At 50.9% G+C, this 18,982-nt stretch overlaps 1 protein-coding gene across 2 annotated transcripts in view; it reads right to left on the reverse strand.

The window, feature by feature from the left end:
* Positions 1-12,292: 12,292 nt before the first annotated feature.
* The window catches only part of NR2F2 (nuclear receptor subfamily 2 group F member 2), an 11,184-nt gene continuing 4,494 nt past the window's right edge, over positions 12,293-18,982 (reverse strand). The window contains exons 1-3 of one of the 2 annotated variants that reach the window (XM_029952108.1): positions 17,249-17,353; positions 16,560-17,087; positions 12,293-13,769 (exon numbers count right to left, since the gene is read on the reverse strand). In XM_029952108.1, the coding sequence (XP_029807968.1) occupies positions 13,495-13,769; positions 16,560-17,070 (786 nt within the window). In that variant the 5' untranslated portion in view covers positions 17,071-17,087; positions 17,249-17,353 and the 3' untranslated portion in view covers positions 12,293-13,494. Of the gene's footprint in view, positions 13,770-16,559; positions 17,088-17,248; positions 17,354-18,982 lie in introns of those variants that run through there. The other variant, XM_029952107.1, reaches the window with a different exon arrangement.

The following is an 18,982-nucleotide window of genomic DNA, read 5'->3' on the forward strand; positions in this document are numbered from 1 at the left end:
GGGAGCCCCTTTGGCCCTGCCCCCCTACAACTCCCCCCGCTTCTTTGATAGGTGAGCAGAAAGCAGGCTGGCTCCTTCATAGCAATGTCAAGGAGGAGGGTAAGGAGAAATAAGGCTTGGCTTGGGGGGTTTTATGGATTTAGGGAGACTTTAAAGATCCACTGCTTCACCCCCCCCCTTGAATCTGGAGGGGAAAAATGTTTAGAAGACCCAGGAAATAATAATGTGTGGTTCTTTCCACACGACCAATTTCCTCCACAGTGTTTTCCAAATTACATAGAAATCACTGAACATCTCCAGGTACCCCAGTCAACTCCATCTTTGCAGTTCTATCGGCCTGTGAACCTTTCCAGCACTGCTTTCCAGTCCAAATCAGGCCCCAGAAGGGAAACCAAAACTTCACATGAAGAGTAAAACCCGAGGACGAGGGTCCCGTGCAGGGGTGCTGATCTGCTCGTTGCTTCATGGATAAAGCTGGTTCTAAGTGTTGCTAAAATTATTGCAAAGACTGGAATATTAATCAAGTCAATCAGCTGACAAATGAGAAATATTAGAAAGTCAGTGGTAATTTACAACTTTGTTATTAGTTAAGAATCGCCTGCCTTGTAGCAGTAATTAATAACACTTAGGAGCCACTTGGAAATCCCCCTCCCATTCCTTTTATTTTCCTCTGTCTCTTAAGGAAGGAAAGAGAGAAAGGAAGCAAATGAGTGATCAGTAGAAACAGGAAAAACACTGAGTCGTTAGTGAGGAGAACAAAACTGGAAAAAAAAAATAAAAGAAAGGGGGGAAAAAGATTAGCCCCATGGGAGGCCATCAGGAAATAAAGAAAATATAGGAGGAGGGTAGTAAATCAGAAAATGAATTCTGTAACCATACCCCATGAGCAGGCTGGCTAAAGGTTGAATTTCAAATGGCCCAGAAACCCCATCAAAATGAACAGTGCTGCTAAAAAATCTTGAAAGTAGCTCAGCTCTGAATCAAGGCAGAGCTCAGGGCATTGTCTGTTTTGTTGTTGTTAACAATGTATTTCTTTATAGCCCAGGAGCAGACGTGTGCAGGCTCTTTCCCAAATTCCATCCCGGGAGACCCAACTGGCTTTCATGTTTCTGGTGTTAACTCTCCTCTTGGTCACAATCCCCTCCCCCAGTCTTACATTGATTATTAGATTGTCTCGGCCCTACCTAAAGAACACACCAAAATAATGACTTGCTGAAAAACTATAAATCATTTTGGTGTCCGAGCTTGGAAAGCCACTTCAGTCAACAGGCTTGCTGTGAGAAGGTAAAGAAATTTCCAACCTTCTCCTCACCGAGGAAAAGCTGCTACTTCCCTGAACTTTTATTTGTTGGATGGGGGGAATTTTCCAGATTGGTTAAAAAGAGATGGAAGGGGAAAAATAACTTTGGCAAACTTTATCTGGTCTTTATTATAAACCTCAGTCTTGTCTCATTGAGCCCAGGCTACAAAAGGTAGCTAGAGATTGAGATTTATTGGTCTCTAAATGAAAAGATTCATTTGATATAAGAGGTTAACTCAAAGTTCCTATACCGTGACTAGCTTCAGCAAATGCCTCTGTCGAGTCAGCACAAAAGCAGTTCAAAGAAATCTTAAAAACACACACAGATATAGACACACAAACACACTTGCCCACTTAAGCCGCAAATGCAATTCTCTTTTCTTTGTTGTTTCTTCTGTCATTACAAATCTCCAGCCTCTTTCTCGGTGGCGGTGGCAGGGATGGTGGGCTCCCCCCTAAGCACACGCAGCTGAACTTTGCCATTTTGTATCTTTTGCTTTTTCTAGCAGTGAATGCACGAATAAGGGGGGTGGTGGGATAAAGTAAAAGGGGAGAAGCGAACTAATTCATATAAAGCCGAAGGGGAATGAGAGAGAGAGAGAGGGAGAGACAGGGAGATGTGGATGGAGGAAAGGGGCACTAGGATGAAAGTAGGCAAACTGGAAATTGATGAGATGGGTTTTCAGTGATCAGACTCTATGGATCCGATAGGAACCTGGAGCATAGAAGACTGTGCAGAGGGAACCATGAGAGAGAGAGAGCATGCCAGAGACTTGCTGGGGGGGGGGGCAGGGAGAAGACAGCAGGCAAGGACCTGAGATCCCTCCCGAGCGAGGAGAGAACTATGGAGATGCTAATGAGGGAAAATTAACCTTCGGGGTGGGGTCTGTGACATGGGCCCTCCATTGAATGCCTGACCCAGGGGCTGCAAGCGGCTTCGCTCTGCACCAGCGAAATGAGATAATCGCTCTGAAACCCACCAGCTTTGGTGCAAACGAGCTCTGAAACACTGTTGTGGAGAGTAACTAGCAGCTCCTCCAAAGAAAAGGCAAACAAATGAAAGCAGGCAGAACCACAACCAGAAACTGAGAGCAAACCTATAGACATTGGGTCCATTTGTTCAACTGTGGTGCCTCCCCCCCACCCACCCCCACCCCACCCCTGCCGCCCTAGGCTGGCACATTAAAGGAAGGAGCTGGGCCTGGGAAATGAGAAATATCTTCATCTCTCTGGCACCAGTCTGTCACCAACGGCCCCGGATAACCGGGCCTCGGTGAGGCAACACGAGGGATAAATGGATTTTATCTCCAGGAACGGGGCCATCGGGCCATAGGATTATTGCGTAGCCAGAGAAAATATATGGGGGCTGGGTGCTAAAGAACAGAGAGAGATGTTGAAGGGGACAGACACAAAAACAAACAAAAAAGAAATTCAAAGGGAAATCTGAAGAGTTGGGTGGCTGTGGTTACATGTCACAGACACTGAGACATTCACTCACACACACACACACACACACACACACACACACACACAGGGAGTTTATTAAGCAAACAAGCCCAACAACCAAAGGCACATCAAAAACACATTTGCTCCCGCTGTCAGAGGGAGAGAGAGTTTGAAATGATTGTGGGGTTCCGGTAGGAACACTTCTGGCCTTTATTGCTGGGGCCTCTCCTCGCCTTCCCCCCTCAGCCTGTTCACAGAAACCCTGAAGTCGCTTGTGGAGAAGGGGCCTCCCAGAGGCTGCGTGGGGAGGACTCCCTGTTGGAGGCGAAGGGGTCGTGTTTCCAAGTAGAGGCATCAACAAACCACAGTCTTAGTGACAGTGACAGCGCAAAATTATGTTTAATGTTGCAAGGGGGAAAGGGGAAATATAAAATTAGTGCAGAGAAAATGTTTCCCAGACCTGCTTTACAATTAGGCCAGTGGCGGAGGGACGGGCGCGAGAGGGGTGAGAGGTCGGGGGCGACCTAGCAGGGGCCACAGCCCTGGGTGGAGGCGAAGGTGCCTTCAGTCCTGGGAAGAGAAGGCAGGCAGGCTTCTGGAAGGGGGTTAATGGCCCTCTGCCCAATCGCTTCGCTTGGTTTAGAACCTGTTTTTGGAGAAAGGAGGATATTCTAGACATTCCATCCTGGTGGAGATTGACAGTTCAATGACTGGCCTGCTCAGTCCCAAAGCCACGGGGTTTTTAAATTAGTGATGAGGCTGGTGAGCCGGTGGGGGTGAGGGGCTGCAAGGAGGAAAAGGAAACGGGGTGGGGGGGAGAGGGGGGAGATGTGTTCTCGCAGACCCCTCCCCCATCCTTTTAGGAGCGTGGGCAGCTATATCAAGAAGAGGGGAAGTAAGAATTATTTAATACATTAGCAAGCCCCTCTTTGGAACTTGCTATCACCCCGGAGCAGCTCTCTCAGGAGCCCTGGGATCTCCACAGGCTGCCCCCACCCTTACTCTGGACCAAGGGCCAGCAGATGCCTGCCAGGCAGCGGAGGGGATTTGCCCAGAGACAGCCAGGGAAATGGGAGCGGTGGCATTTTCAAGAAGGAAGCAGTTTCTGTTCAATGGCAGAGATTATATTTCCTAAGCTGCTTATTTAAAGAGACAGAGATGAGAGAGAGAGAGAGAGAGAGGGAGCATCCCCTATCCGCATATCCTGTTGTGATGATAAGGAATATAATTTGTCTTTGTATAGAAAACAACACATTTTTGTAGTTATTTAACAACACAGTTTCCCTTCTTAGTGGCAGGCAAAGGGGAGCAGGGATGAGAGGGTGAAAGGAAAATTCATTTTTCAAATAATACACATTTAAAATGAGTGTATTAAAAAAAAAAACCCTGGATGATAAAGGCAGGACAGGAGAGACTGCAGTGAGAGACAGAAAAAGAGGGAAACACATAGAAAAGGGCCTGATTCTTTAAAGACCAATCTGTGCAGAGTAATCAGGAAAAACAACTTGGGGAGGAAGAGAAAGCGAGTGCCATTTCCTCCGAGGTGGCTGCATGACCTTAGGAAAAATGAGGAAGCAGCTAGACCTTGGGGTTGTATTTTTACACGTAATTTTAGCAACAAGTATCAAAAGATCTAAACTAATTGATTGTCGAGTTCCTTGGCCCTTCTCCAAAGGGCAATATAGATTTAATTGTATGTTGCTTAAAACTCCATTTCTCGAACAGTGTGAAACAGGTAATAAAAGTCATAAACCGTATCGGAGAATTTCCCCCCCCCCCACAAGCATAAATACCCAACTCACACTTGGCAATCTTAACTAATACCCCTAATGGGTTAAAAAAAAAAAAGCCATGTGCGAGACATAGCCACATAATAAAATCTAAACTGTTAATCCACTGTAACTCATTCAAACAGAACCTGAGGTTGTGGGAGGGCTGTTTTGCAGAGGAGGGGTCGGGGCGAGGAGACCCCACATCAGACGTCTGACCTGTTCAAACGTGGTCCACCTAAACCACACTCCCCTAAAAGAAAGGCAGTTCTGGCCTTCCAGAAATCTCTCTACCCCGGGAAACGGAGCTGAAAGTTGCAGCCAAACACCGGGAGCCACTCGGCGGCTGCCGTCGCTCTCCGCCGGCCTCAGCCCGGCTTCTCCAGAGGGAGAGGGGGAGCTGGAGGCGGGCAGGAGCTCCCCAAACGTGCGTCACAAAATCGCCCCCTGCCCCTTCCCAGGCAGCCCCCCCCTCCATTGTCCTCTGCTACCCCAGACCCCCAGCCGCCGTCCCTTCTAAACCAGCGCCCCCCCCTCCCCACCCCCGCGCGACTCCCCTCCCGGGCCCGGCATCTCCGAAAAGGGAAGGGTCCCAGCCACGCCTGCGATTTGGTCCGCGATCGGCCACTGCCGCCAAGTTCGCAGCCGCCATCAGGCTGGCGGCGGCGCTGGCTGCGGGCCGTGCCCTGGCGTGGCCACGCGGGCCGGCTGCAGGCGGAGATCTGTAAAAATCCACGTGAGCCGCCCCCTCCTCCTGCCGCCCGCGGCCCCTGACACGGCAGCATTGAAGCCGGCCCGGAGGTCCCTGAGGTCTCCGAGTGTGACAGTACTCAGCATAGCGGGTAGATGGCACAATTTTCTAACATTTAGAGAGAGGAACCCACGCTGGGAGCAATAAGTCCATTTAAAAGCCCTTTATTTAAAAGGAACAAAGATAACTGACAAGCGAAGTACAGAGACATCTCAATGAAATTTCCAAAGAAGAAAGAGAAATCAGAGGCCAAAGCAAATGCGAACTGGGCTGGATGGAACAGGCCAGCACTTTTCTCCCCCTCGAAGAGAAAGATAAAAGACAAAAAGAAAGGGGTGGTGGTCACCAGGGCTGTGTGTGTTAACGATCGCCGTCCGAACCAAATTCTAAAAATCCACAGGCGCGAAAACTTTGAAATGGCCAGGTGGGCCCTGCTGGGGCAGGTGCGAGAGGAGAGAAGGCCAATCTGTTCGAGGGAAGAAGAGCCTTGCTTGGCCCTGCCTTGGACGCTACACCCTAACCTTGGAGAGCAGCCGCCTCTGCTTTGGATGCTAGGGTTCAGGGAGCCCAGGGAAGGCTGATGGGTAAGGCACCAGGCCCCTCTGAGGGCCTGAAAGTCAGGGGTCTTGGTCTTGGAGCTGCCTCTCCGAGAAGAGGCCTGCGGGTCCAGTGAGGAGCCCACAACCTAAGATTTGGTCAAAGTCAGGATACTCAAGAGACCCCTTGAAGACTGAAAACAATTACCAACCCTTGAAACCCAAGAGGGTCACAAGAGCGCCCACTGATGTCTGCGGACAAATCCAAGACAGCCTATGCTTCATCCTGTGATCTAACACTGTCCCCACCAGCTCCCCACCTCCAAACCTCCATGCCAGGTCCCCACATGCCCGCCCAGAGACCTGCAGGCTGGGGGCGGGGTGAGGGGGAAGGAGACAGAGAAGGGGGCGAGAGGCCTAGAGAGGGGCCATGCCCCACTGGTCTTCCCCAGCTCAGTGCTGGCCCCGCGGAAAGGATGAGGCAGCCAGCACCCGTGCAGGGGGTCAAATGACTGTATTTGGGTGGGTGCTCCCCAACATATTTGCTGAGTAAACCTCCCTCGCTGCGCTGAAGGCGAATCCCCGTTGATAAATCCATCATTACTGTTCGGAATCAGGGAGGCAGCCGCGCCACTAAATTCATCTTACATTTGTAGCGCTTTAATAGACATTTATTAAATGCTTTTAGAGAGAGGCATGGGGCGCGTGATTACATCCTAGTTATAGACAGAACATAAAGACCCACGTTAACACCCATTTGCAGGAAGGAAGGAAGAGGTGGGGAGGGGGTAGTAAGGCAGAGGGATAAAGCGAGGAGAGGCGAGGAGGGATGGGGCGGGCGGGGGGCACAGAGCCTGGGCATTATTAGCAAAGGCTGCCTGGCAGGGAGCAAGGCGAGAGCCGCAGGAAGTCTCTGGCTGCGGAGCAGAGAAGTCCCCCGCTTGCTTTGCAGTTCCCTGGGCTTCCCCTTCCCTGGCTCTCCCCCCAACCCCCTGCACACACGCACTTGGCAGCTTGAGGGGCTCCTTTTCTCTCTACCAGGGCACAAGGGGCGTTCGCATTGCCTTCATCGCCCTCCATCTGTCCCCACCCCCCACACCTCCTTTACTTTATCCCAGGCCTCTCCAACTGAGACTCCCAGGAGCAGCTAAACTAGAGGGAAAGGGGCCTCCGCACCAGAGGACTCCAAATGCTCCTTTAAAGCATCCTTTCCACCTCGCTCATCCCCAAAACAGTTGGCCAGAGAGCTGAGCCAGGCCTCCTTCAGCACAAAGCAGACAGTCCCCGCGGCCTCGGAGCTCCATACCCTGCTGCCCCAAGGGTTCCTTGGCCTGACTCGCTCAGCTCTCGGATCCCTCCTCCTTCCTAGGCCTCCTTCCACGCCACCTTTGCACCTCGACCATCTCGTGCCTGGGGACCTGCACCAGACCTGGCCTTTGTCCCTCGCCCTCGACCTCAGGAGCTGGGCCTGCAGGAATGCCCGGGCCTCCAAAGGGCCTAACGCCTTCCCGAGCGCCCCCAAGGCCTTGCCTAAAGGCCCAGTCCCCAAGCTCGGTCAGTTCTGCAGAGCCCTGGCTCCCATGGGGTGCAGCCAATGACCTGGGCCAGGAAGGCTGTGGTCAGGACTCCAGGCCCTCCCTCGCTCTTGGTAAGGAACACTTCCGATATCTCAAAGTTGCCATAAGAAAATAAATACAAGTGACACTGTGCTGGGCCAAAGCTCATTAGTTCGTTGTCCAGGGCTAATAAAGGAACAGAAGCGCAAATTATAGAGTTCAGCTCCAACACACGCTCTGTCACCCGAGATCAGCGTACCGCGAACCTGATTCCAATTGCTCCGAACTTGCGGCGCAGTTCTACACACACACACACACACACACACACACACCCCGCCCCCTCCTCGCGAGCAGGAGGTTGGTGGAAAAATATAGTTCCAAAGGGGGTAATGATCAAGCTTTTCCTCTCGGAAGCCTGCGCCACCTCATTTCCCATCAGTAATCCCAATAAAATTAACGTCGTGGCTGCAATTGAAAAGAGGTGGGCCCGCGACACTCCTGAAATAACACACTCTCCCCCAGCAAAAGGTAAAAGGCAAAACGGCCCTTTGTTCAGCTAATTAACGAAGGCCCAACTCCGAAAGCAGATGTGTTTGCTTAGCTAATCACAAGCATGTTTCTTTCAAGGACCGTCATTTCGAGGGGGCCGCTCCGGGGGGGATGGGAAAGGGGGACACGGCACACCCCCCTCAGGCCCTCTCTGTCTCAGGGGTCTCTCAACCCCAGACTGGGATCCAGAGGCTGAGACCAGGCAGCCCCATCTCTCACACCTTTTCTCCCCTTGGCCCTGCCCCAGAGGCCCCAGAGGCCCCTCAGAGCTCCACGGAATGCCAGGCCTGCAAGATGCGAGGGGGAAAAAAAATAATAAAAGTTTTAATGATACAGATGCCACATTAAATGAGGCAGTTTTACAATTCACTTTGAATAGGACGCCAACTTATTACAAGTGTGTTATCAGAAGGACGATAAGATTTATAACTCCAAGAGTCAGCTTTTCGCCTTAAGGACAATGGTTAAGGGGAGGAAATCTGTTCTCTACTAAAGAAGATGAGAGCCCCTGCCCTGTTTTCGGGCATCTACACGCGGGTCCAGGAGGGCAGACACCAAGGCCCTTTGTGTCTCCTTATGAAAAATGTTCTCCTTCCCATTCGGCTATAAAAACGGGTCTCTCTGCTGAGCACCTCGCTCAGCTTTGGAGCTTGAGCCGAGAGAGGGCAAAAAGGAGAGAGAACGGACAGGAGACAGACGTGGGGATGGGGATGGAGGTGAGGGGCTGGAGGCGGTTCTCAGCCCTCCGGTTTGTGCAGCAAAACTATTTCCCCGTCTTTCTTTGCCATACAAAAGATGGCTTTCCCCTAAACCAACACAGTAAGCAAACTTTAAAAAACTGGGGTCCTATTACAAACCAACGCCCAGCACTAACTGCTTTAAAATTACTGCATAATTAGATTTAGTTGAATTTCACCATTAATTAGGCAGCCGCACTGCAGGGAGCCTTTGAAATCTGAGAAAATGGGAAAAATCATCTGAAGCACGTTTTTAAAACCCAACTTCAATAAATCTTGACGAGGCCCGGAATGGAGAGAGTACCTCGCTTCCCTCCCAGGCGGCTGAGGGTAGGGGTCTCCAGGCCCGGGCAGGGGCTGGAGTTGGACGTAAGGGGCGATTCCCCCATCCGCGGAGAGCTCAGCCCGGGCCTATCCACTGTCTCTCCAGAGGCCCTCGGAAGACCCTCTCTGGGAGGCCAAATCTGTCCCACTGCCGGCTTCGCCCGCTCAAACCTATTAAAGATATAGGGCGCCGTCCACGCAGGCTCACATGTTTCTAGGGCCTGCGACCACCCGCCCGGAACCCGCCCTCCGCCGCTGCGCGCCCCCAACTCAGCCCTCCGCCCGGAAGGCCACCTTGGCTGCAACTTTGACAGGCAAGCAGCAAGCTCTGCCTGCCCACGCCTGGGGGGGTGCGCAGCCCAGCCTCCACCCCAAGCTTGGACCCGGCCCGCACAACCCCTGGCGCAGCCCCTGCATTAATGAGCGCGAGCACTGACCAGGTCTGTAAATACTGGCCTCTCCCCTCCCCACCGCCCCCCTCCTACGCCATTCAGACATTTCAGATGCTCTGAGGATACCGACTTTGGCTTTTTTCTAATTTGGCTCTGGTGGGGAGAGGACACATGAAATAAACTCTAATGATAAGGGGGGAGGGGAGCGAAGCGAGAAGGGGACACTGCGTTACCAATCTTTCCCCTACGAATTCTGCTGCTCTAATTACAGAATAACCGAGGGCCGCCCTCCCTCGCCAGCAAGAGTTTAAGAGAGGGTTTTCTGCCCGCAGATGCAATGGCCTTTAGTCGCCCCCCCCCACTCTTTTTTTTTTTTTTTTTCTTTTTTGGTAACCAATGTGTTTTCTATTACCCGGCCCTGCCGTGCCTGGCAGCCCGGCGCTCGCGGTGCAATGGGAGACGCCATGTTGGCTCAGCTCATAGGACCAAGTCAAAAGCGAGCTTCGAGGCAGAGTTTCACACGCTCGAGCTCCCCCTGACCGCCCCCCGCCCCCGCCCCCACCCCCAACCCCCGCCCGCCGCCGCTCGGTGCACATCCAGGGAGTGCAGCTCCGCGCGCCCGGCACCCCGGACTTTCCCGGGGCGCTGGCGGAATTCCGCCGCACGTAAGTGGGGGGCGGGGGCCGGAGGGGGGGCGGTGGGCAGGCACTTTTCCGCAACTGCTGCCAGCTCCGGGCCCCCGTCCCTGCAAGCCGGCCGGATGCGAACCCAGCCGTCTTCGCGGGACCAGCCCCGGACGTCGCCCGCTAACTTTGAGCCCCAGCCCCTCGCGGCCCAGAGAGAGAACTAACGCTGAAAGGCCGAGGCAGGGCGACCGCGAGCCGAGCGAACGGGCTACAATCCTTTCCTCCCCCCTCCCTCCACCACCACCGCCCCCAGCACAGTCTTCCCCCAGGTTTGTTTGAAAGTGGCGAGAAGCGGCGATCGCCCCTCTCTCCCTCTCTCTCCTCGGACTATTGTTGCATTTCGCGTCTAACTGGGTTCTCTCACACCCCCGAGCGCCAAGAGGAGGAGGGGGAGCGGGTTGGGAAAAGAAATAAAGCGAGCTCAGATCAGATGGAAAAAAAAAAAAGCAGCAAGGAAAAAGAGACACTTAAAGGGAAAGAGTCGCCATGTTTAGCAGCTTTTTTAAAGATCTCGTCAATTTCACACAGAACGCACTCGCTGGGTCCCAGCCCTCGTCTTTTGTCCAGTTCAGTTGCAGCAAAGATCTTTTGTTCTAACTCAGCGTGAAAAGAAAAACTTTCTTTAAATGCAATAAACTTAAACCAAACTCAAGACTCTAAACAGATCCTCCTCCGGCCACTCTAAACATATACAAGGGGTTTTGTTTTAACCCGTTTGAAAAATTTTGGGTCCTCTTTTTCTGCCTCGCAGACCCCAAGCTCATTGCTGAAACTTAAGAGTGAGAGAGAGATTTCCAATGACTAGAACACATGCTTAAGGCATAATAAAACAGGGACTGTCTTTTGCTTTGAAAATCATAAATTATAATTTAATGCCAATAATAATTTACAACAAATGGCTGTTTACAATAAACTAACACAAAACAAACAGGAAAAGGGCCTGTGTTTTACTTATTAGAGAAACTTCACACACTCACATGGATAGCACTTGCAAGAGGAGAAAATAAACAACCAACAAACCTCGAGCTAAAAGGTCAGCGAAATTCTGCCCTAAGAACATACTTGCGTTTATGTATGTATATATCTACAGAAAGAAGCTGAGGGTCAGATGGAGGGCTGCTGAAATGCACACATCAGACAGATTTTTCTGGTCTACATCTATTGACTGGAACTGAGAAAGTTTAATACACTTTACAAAATGATCCCCTTTCTTCCATCTACCTCCCCTACCCACCCAATTTTAAAATTGAAACACAACACAGGGAAGTAAGGGTGGGGGGGGGTGCTGGAAAGCCTCAGTAAGAACAAAATTGCCAGCTCCCACGCACTGAGCTTCCTCCAAACCAGGGAAAAGAGAAAGAGGGGGAAAAAAAACCCTCCAAAACAAAATAGTTACTACTTCCAAATCAGCACACCCTGTAAACTTTCCTTCTTTCTTTCTCCTCTTTTTCTTAATTTGGCTTCTAAGGACAAAGGATCCCAAGAGCAGTACAGATTGTATCTACACAATCCGAAATGTCAAAATGTCGATGTGTTTTTATGTACATAACTCCAGTGGAAAAGACTCCCTTGACCTGTGGTCATGCTCTCACAGAATGAACTTAAAGGGGGGAGGGGAAAGACAGGCCAACGACAGGTTATCATATATATACTAAAAACAGACCCTTCAGCACTATAAGCTATATCACTGAATTTGAAATCCTCTCAACAACCAAGCTAGATGAGAACCACAGAGTATTTTTAAAAATCACACCTACTTACGGAAAAACTCACTGCAAACAACGGCCCTCTATTTACAATGCTGTGATTAGCTTGCTAGAACTGTCTTTTGCTGAACTGTCAGAAATGTACAAAACAGTATTTCTTTTCTGATCATAAAATAGATACTGATCTCAAGATTTCTAATACTTTCCACAATACCTTCCCTAAGCAGGCACTTAAGTGTGACAAATATAAGGGCCTTTTTTTTTTCCTGGAAAATCCATTTTTAATTAAAAGGAGGATTAGGTGAATGGGGGTGGTTTACTATATCAGTATGGCACTTCCTAACCCATAGATAAACCCTTAACTTCAGCTTCTCCACCCCCCCCCACACACACACCCAAATTCAACAGGCAAATACACTAGTCCACCTTTGAACAAACTGACTGAGGGGAGTGAATACATGAAGCCCCCAGCCCGGCTCAGCGAGAGCTCACAGGCACTCTTCTTGATGGAAAGACAGTGAGTGGGGACAGCCAAACAGATTTCAGATATCAAATAATAGTTTAATTTCTGAATACTTTCAATTTTCCTTGGAATATAACACACAAAGACTCGACCAAACAGTTCAGTTATTATAACTTTTACAGTATACAGAAATGTTGCACTTAAAAAAAAAACCTTCAGTTTTTTTTAAAACACAAACTGTAAACTCTAAGATACTGAATCAATCACGTTACCTATAAGTGCCAACAGTGTTATTTTGTCATGCTGATTTCAATGGTATTTTTTAAAAAGGGAAAATATCAACAATTATAATACAAAGGGTTTGCAAATATACAAACAGATATAGGATTTTCATAACAATTCAAGAACTAAGCGGGACCCAATTCAAATTACAAAAGTTCACTTTTTATTCAAAACCTCAGCATGTGTCTTGGACACATTCCTTGGCTGCCAATAAATTCCACAGTTCATTCTCTTTCTTAAAATATTTTTAAAAAGCTAGGTTTGTCATGGTGTCTTTTTTTGGGGGGGGCAGGGTAGGGGAAATTAACTCTTGTGTGTAGTTCCTCCAGTTCTCAAATTGAGAGTGCTCAACTCCACCTAAAATTTTTGGTCACCACTTGTAAGTGCGTTTCCATCACCTCTGAGTTGCCTTTTAAAGTTTTATGTCTTCCTATGGTATTTTCATGGACTCAGTTTTAATTCTTGCAGAACATATATTTTAAGGATACACAGTTTTTAAGAAGCCAAGATTATATCAAAACTTATTATAGAACCACAGAATAAACTGGTTTGGAACCAGAAAAGTACAAAAAAAGAACAGCTAGAGGTACATAGACACAGGACAATTAATAATTTGGAAAAAAAAAAAAAGACTTACTTTCTCCATTCTGCTAATTTTCTCCCAATCTCCTTAAATGCACTTTTAGCAATATTTTTCAAAAATTTACCAAAAAAAGAAAAAGACTAATTTCCTTTTTATACAAAAATGATAAGTAGCAAGTTGTTCTGACCGACACAGGAGTTTTTTTTTTTTAATGCATTCTGTAAAAGTTCATTGACAGTCTTTTTTTTTTTTTTGAAATTCACAGTCCATTAAATTCTTCCCCTCTCTTCTTTTTAGCAAACTTGTAACATCCTTTTATATCCTTTCTTAACAGAAGGAATTTAAGCAAACAAACCAGTCTTTTGCCTTTTCTTTCTCTCTGTTTCACTCCCCCTTCTTATTTTGCTTTATTATTTATTGAATTGCCATATACGGCCAGTTAAAACTGCTGCCGGACAGTAACATATCCCGGATGAGGGTTTCGATGGGGGTTTTACCTACCAAACGGACGAAAAACAATTGCTCTATGACTGAGGAAGAGACCGTGCGAAGGGAAGGGAGGCGAAGCAAAAGCTTTCCGAATCGCGTTGGCTGGTTGGGGTACTGGCTCCTAACGTATTCTTCCAAAGCACACTGGGACTTTTCCTGCAAGCTTTCCACATGGGCTACATCAGAGAGACCACAGGCATCTGGAAGAAAGTTTAAAAAAAAAAAAAAAGGAAGAAGAAGAAGGAGAAGAGGAGGAAGAATTCAGTCATCAGATTAAGAGGTTTGAAATGGGTCACATGAGGTGTGTGTACAGTGCACTGTCAAACTGCCCCAACCGGAGTTGGAGCAAATGCCTCTGTACTGAGAACTTGGGCGGAGGGGAGGGGGGGTGGAGAGCACGAGATGGTCCTGGGGTATTTGCTTTAAAGTGAAACACAGCTCAGTGCACTGTAGGCTTGCACTCTACCAGTCCTCAGGCTTGGTCACTGGGAGGCCCAAGCAAAGTGCATTGGGTGAATCCGGCTCAAGTCAGTAAACAGACAAACAGATGAAACCCAAACTGCCAGGGCTCCTCCCCCTCCTCCTCTGTAAATAATAGTTTGGTTTATAATTATATATGGGGGGTGGGGAGAGGAGGGCCACAATCTGGCCCAGCCTCTAGTAATGGCGTCCACGACCCAGCCTCAGATTCTCCCCAAAGAGGGCGACTCATTTTTCTCCAGTCTTTGAAACTGATTTAAGTGGCCCTTTAAAACTGATCTTGTCAGTTTAGCCCTATTGAAGGGCAGCCATGCAAACTGTGATCTCTCTGTTCATTTGAGCTGTTTCTTTTTCCCTCTTTTCTTCTCTCTCCCTTTTTCTCCTACCCCCCTTTATTTACTTATTTATTTATTTATTTATTTATTTATTTATTTATTTATTTATTAATTAAAACCCAGGTCCCTCCAAGAAGAAACCCCTCCCTGTGATCTTCAGGAAAAATCACTTTTCTCTTTCGGATACGTGAAAATACAAAAAGTGCCTTTGAGATGAGAGGCTTCTCAGTGAAGGCGACGCAGGTTGTGACCTGACCTTTCTGGGCTCCCCCGACAAGACTGGGCTCTAACACAGGCATACCGTGAATCCTTAAAACAGATACTTGAAAACAGCCCCCACTACCTCCAGCCCCCAGAACCAGAACACACATGTAGATTCCGCATGTGTGTATCTAGGGACTGTGCATTTAAAGAATGCATAGGTGTCTGTGGTCAGGAATGAAAAGATCTGTTTACATAGGACTCCCTCCCTCTGCATTGGTACACTGTGTGTCCCCCTACGAATCAGATAAGAGGGACCTTTATCTCTTTGTGAGGCGATTTGCATTCTCCACACAGGCCTCTACATTTTGCAAATAGTAATAAATTAAACTGTTACGACAGTATCAGGCATTTCTTTCCTTGAAAGACCAAGGGTAAGGCTAAGAGCTAACAATGATATGGAGAAATTAACACCACCACTCACCCCCCTTCATCTGGGATCTGGGCTGGGGTGGAGGGCTGGGGGGTGAAGGTGGCTGTGGGGTTAGGGGAATACCCTGCCTGTACATTTGCATCAGGCAAATGTTCTAGTTATGACAGTTCCCCAGAGAAAAAGACTGCAGATCCAAGCCTCTATCCAGCTCTTCCTTGCCCAGACACTGCCCTTTAATTGATTACCTAAGGACTTTCAAAGGCAGAATTTGGCTGTGGAGGGGGGCTGTGGAGGGGGGAGGCTATGTGTAAAAAAAAAAAAAACAGTGTATAACAGACAGTGGGTTAAGGACTCAGAACCTGCAATCGACTGAGCTAATGACTTGGGCCCCTAGATTTCCTTCAAACAATAAGGAAGAGACTGTGGATCTTTTTGTCTGCCAGGAGCACCACGCAGCTCTCCCAGGGTCCTGATTACAAACTGTAAAAACTGCAGCGCCTAGGTTTCTAGCCCTACCAACCTCCCAATGTTTGCAATTCTTCATTGGGAACCCCTTCCCCCCCCCCCCCCAGCCATGACAAAGGGATCAGCTGACAACTTAGAAAGAGGATGTAGAGGGGGTGATTTCCACCCACCTGGGTTGAGCTGAACTCAGCCTGGAGGCAGCCCAAAGGCTCAGGTGTGGCCCAACGTGGAAAGCCAAACACCTTCAAAAATCATTTGGCCTCAAGAGTTAATTAATATTAGATCTATTACTCACACAGGTTAAACTACACACAAACTAATTAGATGTCATAATGCAGTCAATGATGGTTTTAGATCTCTGGCAACGTTCAGACCCAGCCCAAGCTGGCATACATTTTGGGTGGTTTGGAAATGGTCTGAAGGGTCTGTCTGGGCAGGGCAAGCTACAGGCCAGAGTCTTCAACCCCTTGCAGACCCCCGGGACAGTTACGATGGCTCCTTTCTTGCCTTGCCCTCTTTCCTGAGAGCGCTTCCTCCTCACCTGGCGGTCAGCATTTGGCATTTCTTTTAATAAGAATGTGACTCTGGAAACTGCTGCCCTCAGGGTGGATTTGCCTGGAGCCTCAGCTCCTACTGAGTTCGCCGGCAAACTTTTCCCCTGCAGAGATGAGCCAGGACAGCTCCGGGGCCCAGAGGCATCTACCGGAGGCTCAGTCAGGATGACAGAGAGCGAGCCCCGGGCTAGAGGAGACTACACAGGACCAGCTAGCTCAGGAAGCCTGGGCCAAGGGAGGGCACAGGGATACACGTGCCAGTCTGGCAGGCTCCAGAAGCTTCCCCCTGGCCCATTTTGAGAGACTGTGTCTAAAGGGACCCTTCCCGAAGCCCCAGACTTGCTCTCTTGTCCCCAGGCCCAGCAGCTGGACAAAGTCCCCACTCCCAAGTTGCCCTCAACAGTTTGGCCTTTCAAGGGGGGGAGGGGAGGCTGGGCTCCGTCTGGGGCCTCCCAAGTTCTCGGGGGGCCCTAACTCTGAGCTAGGAGTCCTTGGGCATGAGAGGGCAGGGCTCCTTCCTACCTGAGGTGAACAGGACTATGGCCTTGAGACAGCTATACTCGGCGGAGTCGACGTGCAGCGCTTTAAGCTTCTCCACTTGTTCTTGGAAGATCCGTATGTGGTCCATAAAGGCGACCACTCGGTCGGCGGACATGGGGGAGGCGTGTAGGCCAGCGGCGGCCAGGAGCGGGGCGACGTGGAGGGGCATGGAGCACTGGGCCGCGTTCAGCACGAACAGCTCGCTCCAGGTGAGGCGAAGCAGGGCCACCTGGTCGGTGATCTGCAGGTCAGGGAAGAAGGGGATGTTCCGGGCCCACTCGACGGCGCTGAAGAGCATCCGCGCGGCCAGTTCGCAAATGTTCTCGATGCCCATGATGTTGTTGGGCTGCATGCACTGGCTGCCGAAGCGGGACGTGGGATAGGGCTCGGCGCGCAGCAGCAGAGAAATATATCCGGACAGGTACGAGTGGCAGTTGAGAGGGTCCCCGTTGGTCAGCGCAAACTGCCCGTGGGTTGGCTGGGTGGGCGGCATCCTGCCCCTCTGCACCGCTGCGGGGAGGAAAGGAGACACCCCGCAGTTAATGACCTGCCTCGTGGCCCAGCTCCCCCTGGCAGGCTCGCCCCTGCCCGACCCCCCGCCTGACCCAGACACCGCACCGCGCCAGAACGGGCAGGCCTGCCCCTCTCGCCTGCGCGCCAGGGCCACGGACCTGGAAATCGCCGGGAGCCCGGCAGCACTCCTCTCAAGCCACCACCCAGGCAAGCTCTGGCGTCCAGGGCGGCACACTTGCCTCCGAGGCCCGCTCGGGGCCGGGCCGCCTAGGACCTAGAATTGGCCACTTTGCCTCGGGGTCCCCGGCCCTGTGGGCGGGAGGTAGCATTCTGGGGGCTTCTTTCTTCTTTACTGCTAAACAGCTGATATTTCTTATTGATTGGAGGAGAGGGAGCGGGAGGGGCGAGTCTGGGGGGGAGGGTGCGACGCTTTTGCAAAAGACACCAGGGTTCACCCCAGACGGCCTGCGGCCACCCTGCAGCGACTCTCTCCCAAACCCGGCAGCCCCGGCCCCAGCCCGGCGGGGAGCCCCCCGGTGAGAGAAGAGCGGAGAGCCGAGCTCTGGCGGCAGCCCGATCAGTGTGCTCGGAGAAAGAGAGACGGAGGGAGAGGGCGGAGAGAGAGGCCGGCCGAGGCGAGAGGAAGCCGGGGAGAGGCGGGGAGCTGGCGGCCGGCGCCGGCGCAGCCCGGGCAGGGCCCGGGAGGGCCGGGGGAAGCTGGCGAGGCTCCGGCTCGGGCTGTTATCTGACGCCGGACCGGGAGAGTCGCTCTCGCGGAAACACAAAGAAAGCCCGGCGTTCGCTCGCCCCAGCCCGGAGCCCGCGCCCGGCGCCGAGCGCGCCATTGGCCGAGCGCGGTTCACGGCGCTCGGCGAATTTCATATCACAAAGACCTAACTCGCGCAGGGCGAAAGCAGCCGCCGAGGGCCCCTCGCCCACCCGTCCCTACTCCTATCGCGCTCTCCTCCTTTCAAAAGTGAAAGGAAAAAAGAAAACAGAGGTATTTTTTTTTTTTAGCAGAATGTTAATCCACGGAGGGTCACATGAGCGCTGCCCGGGCGGCAGCGTTAATACGGCGAAGTGCATAAAATTGCCATTTGTAATTTGAACCTCCTGTACAAAAGTACAATCTCAGGTTGGTGTTTTTTTTTTTAAGAGGGTGGGGGCTGGGGAAAGGGGTGGGGAGGAGGGACATATGTTGAACATGCAGGAAAAACAAGGGGGAAGAGAGGGAGAAATTGAGAGGAGAGACGGAGAAGTCAACCAGGCTTTTTTCCTAAAACAACAACAGACAACACCCCATCCCTCGCAGAAAGGCGAACTCGAATGAACTCGCGATTAATGCAAAGAAAATGAAACAGCCCGAAGAGAAAGTAGAGGAGGAGATCAGTCGGCCAAAGCATGCGGATTTGGGGGTCTGGGTTCCAGTGCAGAACTTGCTTCTAGTATAAAACCCCTTTCAGCTGCAATACGAAGAGAAGAGCTTGGGGGCTTCTGCGTCCTTACCCAGAGCAGGCTAGCCAAACGCACCCAGGGCCCCGGGACCCCAGACGAGGGTGGGGGGAGAAATGAGAGGCCGATACCTTCCCGTCTCATGCCCACTTTGAGGCACTTTTTGAGGCGGCAGTACTGGCACTGGTTGCGGTGGTGCTGGTCGATGGGACAGTTCCGGTTGGCGCGGCACGTGTAGCTCAGGTTCCTCCGCACGCTGCGCTTGAAGAAGCTCTTGCAGCCCTCGCACGTGAACTGGCCGTAGTGCTTGCCGCTCGACTTGTCCCCGCACACCACGCACTCGATGTGCTGCTGCTGCTGCTGCTTGTCGCCGCCCGGGCCGCCAGGGCCGCCCTGGCCACCGGCCGCCGTCTGGGCCGGCGTGCTGGCCGGGCCCCCTT

This window comes from Suricata suricatta, chromosome 9 (genome assembly GCF_006229205.1).
Source record: "Suricata suricatta isolate VVHF042 chromosome 9, meerkat_22Aug2017_6uvM2_HiC, whole genome shotgun sequence".
Lineage (NCBI taxonomy): Eukaryota > Metazoa > Chordata > Mammalia > Carnivora > Herpestidae > Suricata > Suricata suricatta.